The sequence below is a fragment of the Salarias fasciatus genome, unplaced genomic scaffold (assembly GCF_902148845.1).
Source record: "Salarias fasciatus unplaced genomic scaffold, fSalaFa1.1, whole genome shotgun sequence".
Taxonomy (NCBI): Eukaryota; Metazoa; Chordata; class Actinopteri; order Blenniiformes; family Blenniidae; genus Salarias; species Salarias fasciatus.
In genome coordinates, this window is record NW_021941396.1 from 22,507 (window position 1) to 34,938 (window position 12,432).

General features: G+C 46.8%; 1 protein-coding gene across 1 annotated transcript in view; it reads right to left on the minus strand.

The window, feature by feature from the left end:
- Positions 1-8,773: 8,773 nt before the first annotated feature.
- Positions 8,774-12,432, minus strand: part of LOC115385642 (EMILIN-1-like) — a 73,514-nt gene continuing 69,855 nt past the window's right edge. Inside the window, exon 14 of the mRNA XM_030087710.1 lies at positions 8,774-9,166. Coding sequence (XP_029943570.1) covers positions 8,844-9,166 — 323 coding nt within the window. The 3' untranslated portion in view covers positions 8,774-8,843. The remainder of the gene's footprint in view (positions 9,167-12,432) is intronic.

A 12,432-nucleotide genomic window follows, 5' to 3' on the forward strand; every position in this document is an offset into this window, starting at 1 on the left:
GGTTGGACCTTGTAAATTCTCATATTTCGCATTTCTTTTCTGTTTCTGTTTCTTTTCTCTGTGCTGCTTAACATTGCAATTTCCCCCAGTAGGACAAATAAAGGAATTTCAATTCAATTCAATTCAAGGTTTTACAATGATTGCACTTTATTTTCTCAAAACATGTTACATTATTGAAGGTATATGTAGCCTTTATTTTTATTTACTGTTTAAATGAAAAAGTAGCCTGCAACTTGTTTGCTGTTAAATATAGTTGCTTGAGTGCTTCTGTTGCATCTGGGATGAATAAAATGTGTTTCATACAAGTTTTCTCATGAAGTACTACTAGTTTACAAATTAGTTGTTCCTAAAGTATCGCAATAATCGTCATGAACATTGGTATCGGGATATATCGGGATACATTGAATCGAGACCCATGAATCGTGATATGAATCGTATCGCCAGATACTAGGCGATACACACCACTATTGTCAGATATTTATTTACTTTTATATGGTGTTCCCTATGGGAGTTAGCCCGTTTTGTTTAGTTTAGGTTTGTTTACATGTTACCAAGAAGCTTGTTCGGGGGAGGGGGGGTGTTTTCTCCCATCCAGGGGAGTCTGACTACAAATCCTCATTATGTATTGTCTGTATGTGCTATATCTATAGTATCAAAGGTGCAATCTTATTCTATTTTCTCATTGTTGTCATAGTTTCATACAAACGCGATGATGGCCATGGTCACTAGTTCAGTTAATACAACTGATCTCCACTCAACTAAATTTATCACATGGAATGTTAAGGGGCTTATTAACCATTCTAAACGCAGAAGAATATTTGATCATTTGTCAACCTTCAAACCGGACATTGTTTTTCTACAAGAGACTCATCTGCGCTCCACACACAGTAATAGGCTTGTTTAAAACTGGTTTCCACATGTTTATCACTCAGGATTTAACTCAAAAGCGCGGGGAGTAGCAATTCTAATCAGAAAATATCTTCCATTTGTTGTCTCCACAGTGCACAATGATGTTAATGGTCACTTTGTAATGGTCACAGGCAAATTGCAGAATATCCCTGAATGTCTATTCCCCAAACTGGGATAATCCTCAATTCTTCACAAGGCTCATAGGAATGATTCCTGTTATGAGCACACACCATTTAATCATGGGAGGTGATATGAATGTAGCCTTAAATCCAACTCTGGACAGGTCTAAACCCTGTCAATCTGCTAAGTCCTCGAAATCAGCTTCAGTGCTCAATGCATTTCTCAAAAACTATGGTATCTCAGACCTGCTGCGAGTAACCCAGCCTCTCTCTAAATATTATTCATTCTTCTCCCCAGTGCATCATTCATACTCAAGAATTGATTATTTCTTCTTGGACAATGTTCTCATCCCAAAGGTTAGCATATGTAAATATCATGCAATTGTTATTTCTGATCATTCCCCAGTACAGATGAATATTGCTATTCCTAACATAAGCATGTCGCGGCAGACATGGAGATTTGATTTGGCTCTATTAGCTGATGAGGACTTCCAGAAATTTATCATATCTCAAATTGATCTCCTCTTAGAAATCAATAACATTCCGGGTATCTCAAAATCTGTACTCTGGGAAACTCTTAAGGCTTATCTATGTGGCCAAATTATCTCTTTCTCTGCTCAAAAAAATAAAATAAGAAAGGACAGACTCAGAGAACTAACAGAGCTTATTGCAAGTCTTGATATGCAATATGCCAACAATCCCTCCACTGACTTGTGCAAGCAGAAGCTTCTCTTAAAATTTGAATTCAAAACACTTTCAATTAAAGAAACAGAGAGGCTTCTGCTTCGATCAAGACACCATGTGTATGAACATGGAGAAAAAGCTGGGAGATTACTTTCTCATCAACTCCGCCAGTCTATTTCTAACCAGTTGATAACTGAGTTAAAGCTGGATTCCAGATACATCACAAAAGACTCTAAAGAGATTAACTCAGTTTTCAAACTTTTTTATCAGGACCTCTACTCCAGTAAAAGTAACCTTTCACAAAGTGAAATTGATTCCTTCTTAGGAAAAAGTGAAATTCCAAATATTGGCAGAGAAGCGCGAGAGCTGCTCTAAAAACCGATCACAGCAATGGAAACCTTACAGGCAATTAACTCTTTACAAAATGGAAAAGGCCCAGATGGCTTTTCCTGCGACTTTTTCAAAGGGTTTTCCAATAAGCCAGCCCCCTTCTTAAGCGATGTTTTCAGAAACACTCAAAGCTTTGATATTACCACAGGCACTAACCCAGGCAACAATATCTGTTATGCTAAAGAAAGACAAGGACCCCCAAAAATGTGCATCTTATCGCCCCATCAGCCTACTGAACGGCAGCTATAAAATTCTCACAAAAGTTCTTGCAACGCGCCTGGAAAAGATAGTCTCCAATATCATCCATGAAGACCTAACAGGCTTCATTGCAAATCGTCAATTCAATCAATCAATCAATTTATTTTTGTATAGCCCAGTATCACAACAACAGTTGCCTCAGAGGGCTTCAAGATGTTACATTTGTCGGTAAAAGTAAAAACAGTGAATAAGCATAATGGTAATATGTCAATATTTACAGTAACGAGACAGAACGAAGCAACCACCGCCTTCGACCCTCACATCCGGCAAGAAAAAACTCCAAAAACCCAGTGGGAAAAGAAGAAATCTTGGGGAGAACCCCAGTATGGAGGGATCCCTCTCCCAGGGACGGACAGCTTTGGCAACAGCTAGCATGAGACAATAAGAAGTAAAGCCTAGGACTATGTTGAGGACAGTCCGTTGGACGGTCCAGCACAAGAACCATGGATCCCAGAAGTAGAACCGAAGCCAGTCCACGGGCAGGACCAACAGGAGTGTCCTCCCGGTCCGGACGGAGCTTGTTTGTAGGCCCTCGTAATAGTGGAGTCAGCAACTGAAACTGGAGAAGACTCCCCCTCGAAGGGGGGGGGACAACAGGTGAAAAGCAATGAACGGACTAAAGGGAATAACATTCAGACATTAGAGGACAGGGCTCAGTGCACCGTACTTCCCACAGCATTCTAGCTCCTAGGGCAGCTTTGTGGATACTTTACTGTTTAAACTAGTATTTAGTTAGTTTAGTTTAGTTTAATTTAGTTTGGTTTAGTTTGGTTTAGTTTGGTTTAGTTTAATTTAGTTTAGTTTAGTTTAGAACCAGATTAAGATTTGAAAAAGTTATAAGGTTCCAAAGTTTGAAAAAATCTCCATCCATTAACATAGGGCAAAAAGTTGCACAAAAGTTGATAAATTTCCAAAAGTTTAAAAGACGCTAGCAGGAATGTCCTTAAAAATTTGCACAATTTGATATTTGAATGGTTCGAATAAGACAAAATTTGCAGGCAGAGAAGCATGCCAAAAAACACGTGTGTGTGTGTGTGTGTGTGTGTGTGTGTGTGTGTGTGTGTGTGTGTGTGTGTGTGTGTGTGTGTGTGTGTGCGTGTGCATATGGGTAAGAGTGTATGAGTGGCGACAGTAGCTCAGATGGTAGAGCAGGTTGTCTCATAACCGGAAGGTTGGCGGTTTGATCCCCTCTCCCACAGCGTAAAACTGTTGTTGTGTCCTTGGTCAAGACACTTCACCCACCTTGCCTAAGTAACGTATGGAAGGTATGGAAGTTGTGAGAGTGAATGGTTGGTGGTGGTCGGAGGGGCTGATGGCGCAGATTGGCAGCCTCGCTTCTGTCAGTCCACCCAGGGCAGCTGTGGCTACAGTAGTAGCTTATCACCAACGAGTACGGAGTGAATGAATAATGCAATGTAAAGCGTCTTTGAGTGTCCAGAAAAGTGCTGTATAAAGACTGGCTGTGTGTGGGTGTGTGCGTGCATGCGGGTCAGAGTGTATGAGTGTGTCAGAATGCGAGTGTTAAGGTTGACTGGCTGCATGTGTGTGTGTCAGAGTGTGTGAATGTTGGGGGGGCTGGGCGGGAGATGAAGGGGGGGTTAGCTGGGTGGGGGTGGAAGGGAGTGGGCTTCAGGGGTGGGGGGGTGGGGCCGGGGGTTGCCCTGGATCTTGGGGTACGTGACTGGGGCGCTGGGGGGCTTACCGGTCTGGAGCGGCCCGTGTGGGCTGGCTCTTCTAGGTATGGTCATGGCCCTCTCGCTGGGTGGGTGGGGTCGCCTCTGGGGCTCTTGGGCCCTGGGCTCTCGGCTCTGCCCACCCCGGGCATCCCGGGCCCGGGGTGGGCCGGCTCCTGCCTGCCTCTTGGCTTCCTGGGGTCCAGGCCGCGGGCCCGCCGGGGCTCCCAGCCAGGGCGTTCCTCTGCCTTCTTCTGGACCAGAACGTGGGTGTCTGCCTGGGGGAGGGGGCCGGATCTCGGCTCTGGGATGGTCGTCGGCTATCTGGGCCCTGAGGGCCTCTCTGGCCTGCTTCTGGCCTTCGTGGGAGTCAGAGGTCATATATGCATGAACACTATCACTATCACTATTACATTTGCATGACCACGCTGATCTTTAATCACTCTTCACATTCTATGTTTGGAATTAGTTAAATTGTCTTCCAGTGGTGGGTTAGACTAATAGTGATTTGCTGTAGGGAAGGGGAAAAAAAGGGGGGGAAAAAAACAAAAGCAAGATGCCTTTGTCATACCCTTGTAGTAGTAGTAGCTGATTGTGCAGTGTTTAATTAATAAAAAAAAAAAAAAATCTGTTCGAGTTTTGTCAGTCCTGGTGTTAGCTATTGATTTTTTGTTAGTCTCTCTGTTAGTCACAAGTGCTACGGTTATGGATTGTTCTCTGTCACATGTTATATGTCAAATGTATATATATATAAATACAGTGGTGGACCGTGCATTTCACATTAAGGCCTTCAGAACAGATCGGCCTGAACCAATCCACCTCTCAATAACTATTTTGTCTACAAAAAAAAAATCTTATTATGCAGATATGCACATAAAGAGGTGTTGCACAGCAGATAGATACTTGTGCAGCCAGAATAAATGCCTTTGCTGAAGTGCACAAGTCTCCTACTACATCTGTGCACATACAATGAGCATCAACAACTTAATAAAACAGCAATATTATTTAGGAAAAGAGGAACATTTTACTCACCAAAATCCCAATTATTTGAAAACAAAATACATCCTCCTTTCCTTCCTCAAAAAGAGTTCAACTGCTCTGTCATATAGATTATCCATGAGTTTCAGTTCCATAAAGCCAGGACTGAACGTCCAGCTGCCCTGTGGGATTTCTGGCAAGTTTTATTTCTCTTCAGGTCTTCTTCTTCTTCTTTGGGATAATTGAGGTAGGCGACCAACAACTTAGGTGCATACCGCCCCCTACTGTATCTCTTGGTGAATGTAAATCAGAGGGCCTGGATGTGCTGTTGTTAGAAGCTAGAAGGTGCTGAGTCGCCAACTCGAAATCTGATTGGTTGAAGCAACTGTCTGATTGGTTGAAGCAACTGTCTGATTGGTTGAAGCAGCTGTCTGTTTGACGCTTCACTTTACTTCACTGCGCCATCAGGAATGGATAGCGAAGGCCTCGGGCAGATTTCTTTGACCCTAGCAACAGATGATGCCTGAAATCTGATTGGTTAAATGATTTAATATGAAAAAAACATGTCTGGAAGCAGCGCAACCACGGGAAAACTATGAAAGGAACCAGAACATACCGTTTGGAATCATTTATTAATTATTTATGGACAAAATATAATTTACATCAGTCTGTAATTCAGATAATTTTTAGGCCAGCAGAGAAGGCTTTGCAGGCCCTGACGGCCCACCACTGTATAAATATATATGTTATGCTACCCCCCCCCTTTTTCTTTTTCTTCTTCTCTCTCTCGCTCTCTGAGCGTTTCTGTCCCGGTCATGTCGGACAGCCATGCCAGATGCCAGTTTCTAATAAAGGCAGCAACAGGAGGAGATTCAATCTCCTCCTGTTGCTAACAGTAAAATCTGTTCAGACAGTAAAAGGCTCCAATCATACAATATTGCACGCCCCAGCTGCTGAACAGGACAAGCGGAAAAAAATAAGGATAGTAATCTTTGCGCCTTGCCAAGGCAGGCACAAATAATAACCCCCCACCCCTCCACCTCACTTCCCCAAATGACGTGAGAAAGCTTACCCCACATATGAACTAAGGGAAGGCTGGAACAGAAAATGAACCAGACAGCACACGAGAGCTTCTCCAAACTCAACGCATTAACGAGATGTCCAAATAAGCATTCAAAAAAAAAACTCACCTTTTACGCAGAGAACACGCCATGGCCCAGCGAGCATCACATTTTATGCCTCTTCCAGAGTGTCCGCGTAGGTCTGTGCTTCACGTACTGAGGAGAGCACCTTGACAGTAGATTCGTGTGACACTCGAAGTCGGGCTGGATAAATGAAGCCGCACCGTGCGCCCAAAGCCTGGAGATGCTTCCGCACATCCCCAAAAGCCTGGCACTGTTTTATCACCTCAGCTGGGAAGTCGGGGAAGATGTAGATCGGCTTGCCGTTGTGAAGTTAAGGGAAGGCCTGGCGTGCAAGCTGCAGGATTTTCTCCTTGATGTGATAGTGATGTATGCGTGCAATAGTTACACACGTGCGACCTCCCTTCTCCGGGACCCGAGCACCCAGCCGGTGTGCTCGGTCAACTTTCACTGGTTTATCAAACTTGTTCGCACACAAAAGCTCAGGGAGAAACTTTGACAAAAAGTACTCCATATTACCATTCTCCAGCTTCTCCGGGATCCCCACGATTTTAATGTTCTGCCTACGGGAGCGGGCTTCCAAGTCGATTACCTCATGACGAAGAGTTTCATTTTCAAACCGGAGTGCAGAAAGGGCGTTCTCTACAAGTGTAATGTGATGATCAAAATCACCACCGACTTCCTCGATCACTTGAATCCGAGCACTCAGGCTAGACACTGCAGCTTGTGAGGTCTCCAGTGAATTAAATCTCTCGTCCATCCTGTTTTGCAAGCCATAAATTGAGGAAAGAATGTCCGTGGGCTCACCGTCGTCAGGCTTGATAGCTGAAGTGGGAGCTAGCTCGTTAGCGGTTAGCTCCGATGGTTCAGAGTCGGCATCGTTGAGTTTAACTTGCTTCTTCACCTTTTCACTTTTCGGCTTCGTCATGTTAATGATCTGTGGCGGCTGGTGCCTTCTTGCTGGTCCCCAAATAGTATCAAAATGTAAGATGATGACCAGAATGCAACGAGAGCCTGGAGAGCTCAACGAAACTCGTCTACTCCATTAGATGCTCATGAGCGCCCCCATGTAGAGCACCTTTTGGGCAATAAAAGCCTAAAGTACTTTACACTCAAAGGAGGTGAAGGTTAAGACTGGCGGGGGCCGCAGCACCCAAATCCCCACCCCACCCAAATCCCCACCCACCCCTGCTGTCCTCAGGCCTCCTCTCAGCAGGTGGTCTCCTGGCCTCCTTTCAGCAGGTGTTCTCTTGGCCTCCTCTCTTATCTTTTCCCTTGAAGAAGCTCCATACACCTTCCAGGAGACGAAGTAGAGTGTTCATGACTGGATCACTGACATGAGTGAAACACACCTATCAGCAGACCTGGAGTCTCTGGATGGAGCCAGTTTACTGTTGAGTGTGTGTGTGTCTGTCTGTCAACATGCTGAGTGTGTGTGACTGTGCAGTGGTGGTGTGCGTCAGCGGACTGATGTCCTTATCCCGTTGCCCCCGTCAGGCGGGTTACTATGGTAACAGGTGCAGCTGTAACAAACTGTGAGAGGGTGAGAGTGAAGAAGAGTGAAAAGAGTGAGAGTGAAAAAACAAACAAGCACATCAGCAGTGAGCAGTGGAGACGGAAGTTAGCAGTCCGGTGGAAACGCTCTGGGACAGTGAGAGTTCAGCAGCTGAGGTCAGTGGAGCCATGGAGTGGTGTTGAGGTCGAATGATGATTTATCCACCATGACTATTTCTATAATAACTACCTAATAGAATGTTTTCAGTTAGCCTGGTTCTGCAGGTTTCTCCTCCTCTGAGCCTGGTTCTGCAGGTTTCTCCTCTTCTGAGCCTGGTTCTGCAGAGTTCTCCTCCTCTGAGCCTGGTTCTGCAGGTTTCTTCTCCTCTGAGCCTGGTTCTGCAGGTCTCTTCTGGTCTGAGTCTGGTTTTGCAGGTTTTCTTCTGGTCTGAGTCTGTCTGTTTCTGTGTTGAAGTGTGTGGAAATGACAGTGTTGTACTGTGTTGTGTGTAAATAAAGCTGAACTGAATTTGAATTGAAACACAGCAGGACTGTAATCATGTTCTACTGAAGACCAAGAAAAACAAAACAAGAACCAGCAGTTCTTCTATTTTCTGAACATTTTAATGCTTCTTCAGTAATGGAATAAGTTAATGTGGAATATTTCATGAAAGCAGCTTTGCTCCTGCTGCTCTGCTGCTGCTCTGCTGCTTGCCGTCTCCTGCTGCCCTGCTGTTCTGCTGCTGCTCTGTCACTCTGATGATGATGATCATATCATTAGGCTTTATACATGAAGGTGAATCAACTCTTCGTCGGCTTTATTACAGTTAGAAAGACCAGATTTAAATGTTAGAACAGGTTTGACGTCGACGGCCAGGATTACATTATTGATGCTACAGACCATTTTTCGCCGTACATCCTGACCTCTGACCCCTGGGGGAGCTGAGGTTTGTATGAACATATGTTTCATCACGTAAAACACAGGACGCATGGCGAACATCCTGGAGAAGCCAGAGCTCTCCACTGGGGTGTAACCTGCAGGGGGCACCACAGCCCCGCACAGGACACCCCAAAGCAGAAGGTCAGCCGCTTGATGAACCCCCCCAACCCCCTCCCCGTCCTCCCCCTCCTCCGGGTCAAAGCGAGCAACCAACTGAGACATTCAGGGCCGGGTCCTGGGGGAGGACCCCCGTCCCTCACAGGTCCTGGTACAGCAGGACGCCGTTGAAGACGGTGAGCGGCTCCACAGAGTGCGCCAGCTTCCCCATCACCAGGTCGACGCACACCGTGTCTCCAGCCTGCAGCGGCAGCACGATGCTGAAGACAGCCAGCGAGCCAGGCGGCGCCTTGGCCTCGGCCACCGGGTTGTTCTCCAGACCCTCGGGCTGGTACCCTCCCGAGTCCACCCGGGCCATGCCGTAGTTGGACTTGGAGAGGACCGCTTCCAGTTTCTCATTCCTATGGCCAGTCAGGACAGCGCTGAAGAAGTAATGTCCGTCCACAGGAGCGGTGAAGACACCTGAAGGGAACAAGACGGAGGACAGACCAGACAGTTACTGAGGTGCTGCTGTGTTTACTCTACCAAGAAGAGAAGATAAGCAGTAACTAGTTACTGAAGGACCATCAGAGGAAGATGTTCTCAAATATAGCTGTTGGTGGAGGAAGATGCTCTATAATCTGGACACTAGAGTTAGAAGATCCAATCCACTCCAACGCACTATACATTTACAGAGCACACTTACACAGCAGAAACGTCTCCACGGTACTGGACACTAAAGGGAAGAGTGACAAATAAAAGCAAGGCTATAACAGAACAAAAGAATCGAACAGATCAACCTAGTGGAATCAATAAAAGACACAGAGGAGCACAAAACTGCAAGGTTACAGAGATGAACAGTCTGAAGACAGGACTTAAAACCCTCCATGGTGGGGCTGGACGGACGTAGGGAGGGAGTCTGGGACCCACCACAGGGACAGCCCTGTCCCCCCTGGTGTTCAGTCTGGCTCTGGAGTAAAGAGTGTTCAGTAAAGTGTTCAGCAAAGAGTGTTCAGCAAAGAGTGTTCAGTAAAGAGTGTTCAGTTAAGAGTAAGGAGCATTCAGTTAAGAGTAAAGAGTGTTGAGTAAAGAGTAAAGAGTGTTGAGTGAAGAGTAGAGTGTTCAGTTAAGAGTAAAGAGTGAAGTGTTTAGTAAAGAGTAAAGAGTGTTCAGTAAAGAGTAAAGAGTGTTCACTAAAGAGTATTCAGTAAAGAGTGTTCAGCAAAGACTGTTCAGGAAAGAGTAAAGAGTTTTCAGTTAAGAGTAAAGAGTGTTCAGTAAAGAGTAAAGAGTGTTCAGTTAAGAGTAAAGAGTGTTCAGTTAAGAGTAAAGCGTGTTCAGTAACAAAGAGTGTTCCGTAAAGAGTAAAGAGTGTTCAGTTAAGAGTAAAGCGTGTTCAGTAACAAAGAGTGTTCCGTAAAGAGTAAAGAGTGTTCAGTAACAAACACTGCTCAGTAAAGATTAAAACGTTCTCAGTTAAGAGTAAAGAGTGTTCAGTAAAGAGTAGAGTGTTCAGTAAAGTGTGTTCAGTAAAGTGTTCAGCAAAGAATGCTCAGTAAAGAGTAAAGAGTGTTCAGTTAAGAGTAAAGAGTGTTCAGTAACAAAGAGTGTTCAGTAAAGAGTAAAGAGTGTTCAGTTAAGGTCAGGGGACAGTGAGGGGACATGTAGGACCTGAACCGCACTATGGCGGTTCCCCTGAGACCCTCACAGTCCCTCAGGCAGGCTAGAAGAGGTCAGTGGTCGACCAAGTGAATAGCAGCAGTGAAATGACGGGGCGACCTGAAGCAGTCATGAGAAAGAGACGATAAAAACCCGGAGACCCAGAGCTGTGAACCCTGGATTCAGACTGCCAGGCTCTAAAGCACCAGGATCATCTGGAAACTGCTGCAGTTGCATTAAAACACACCTCTGAATGTTCTGGCACAAACGGTACTTTGGAAACGAGCCAGTAATTTGACTCGGATAAAGACCAGGTTTTGAAATCATGGGCTCAACAACCGCTGTGAGCTCAGGCAGTGACCGAGGCTCAAAAGCTCTAAAGCAGCAGAGCTGAGAGTCTGCTGTGAGACGCTGCAGGAGGAGGAAGACCAGAACCCTCTTCATGTCCTCAGGTCCAGGAGTCTCCAGGAAAGAAGAAGAATTAGGATTAAAAACAGAATCAATGGCCAATGGACCAATGGACAAGCAATGGCGGCGCCGCTGCTCCACGAACCTCGCCCCTACCACCCGGCTGCTAAGGCGGACAAGATCATTGCCGACCTGAAAGAAGACATCCCCCAGCTGTCGAATGAGCTCAGGAAGAAGGACGACCTGCTGGAGAAGGCTCGGACGCTGACAATCGACCAATCTATGGTGATATCATCATTAATGGCCACCGCCGCCTCAGCACCCTGCGCTCCTTCCTGCTCCACACCGGAGCACCGTTTTTGGGCTGAGGCGGTAGTGCGAGGCCACGAGCCTCGGCCCACCGCGGCTTTACCTGCACTACCCCTCTCCAACCGCCGCCTCGCCCTGACGCAGCACGACGGCGATGACACGGCGGATGATGAAGGCCAGCTGCCTGCTGCAGCTGGAGACCCAGGAACGCCGCCCCAGGGAGACCCAGGAACGCCGCCCCAGGGAGACCCAGGAACGCCACCCCAGCGACGAGGCAGCTGCCAGTGGCACTGCTGCGCCGGCAGAGCGCTCCCCGGCCCAGGACACCCACATCGCCCCGCCCCCGCCTCGGCCTCTCCTCCCCCCGACTTCACTCATCATCGGCGCCAGCATCGTGCGGAATATTCGCTTCTTTAACGCCATCACACGGTGTTTTCCCGGCGCCACCGTCCCCACCATCCTGGATAAACTTCCAGAGCTCCTCCGGTCCACCCCTCCTCTGTTCGCCGGGTGATTGTTCACATCGGGTCCAACGACACGACGCGGCGACACTCCGAGCTCACCAAAAAGCATTTTAAGGAGCTTTTCAGTCTCCTGCGAAGCTCCGGAAAAATGATCTCCATCAGCGGCGCCCTGCCAACGCTCTTCCGGGGTGCTGAGCGCTTCTCCAGGCTCCTCAGCTTGAACACCGGGCTTCAACAATCCTGCTCAGCTCACCACCTTCACTTCATCGACAACTTCCACCTCTTCTGGAAGCGCCCTGCTCTCTACCGTCACGATGGATTACATCCCAGAGGCTGGAAACTCCGTCCTGTCAGGTAACATCCAGCAGTCCAGACGTCTCCAGCTGTCAGTCCAGCTGACTGACTAACGGTAAGCCCCACCCACTCTTCACACACCCCTCTCTCTGGTATTATCTCCAGCAGACAGCACCTTCACCAGAGGAGAGGAGTTAATCTTAAAAACCTCATCAAAATTAAAACTAAACCTGCAGTAGAACAAAAACCCACAAGAGTCAAATGTGGACTGTTAAATATCCGATCCCTCTCCTCCAGATCCTGCTGACTGGTGTCCTAATAACTGATCATAATTTAGATTTATTAAACCTCACTGAAACCTGGCTCAGGAAGGATGAACATCTCAGTTTAAATGAAGCAACATGTCAACTATCATATTCCCCAGAATCTGGCCGAGGCGGTGGAGCAGCGTCCATCTAGAACTCTAAACTTCTAATCAGTCCTGGAACTGAAACTAAGCATGAAACCTTCCAGAGTCTCACTCTGAATCTCACTAACTCCAGCTGGAAAACACAGAAGCCAGTCCTGCTGGCTGGAGTGTATCCCCCCCGCCCTGCTCCACACTCTGAATGTTCA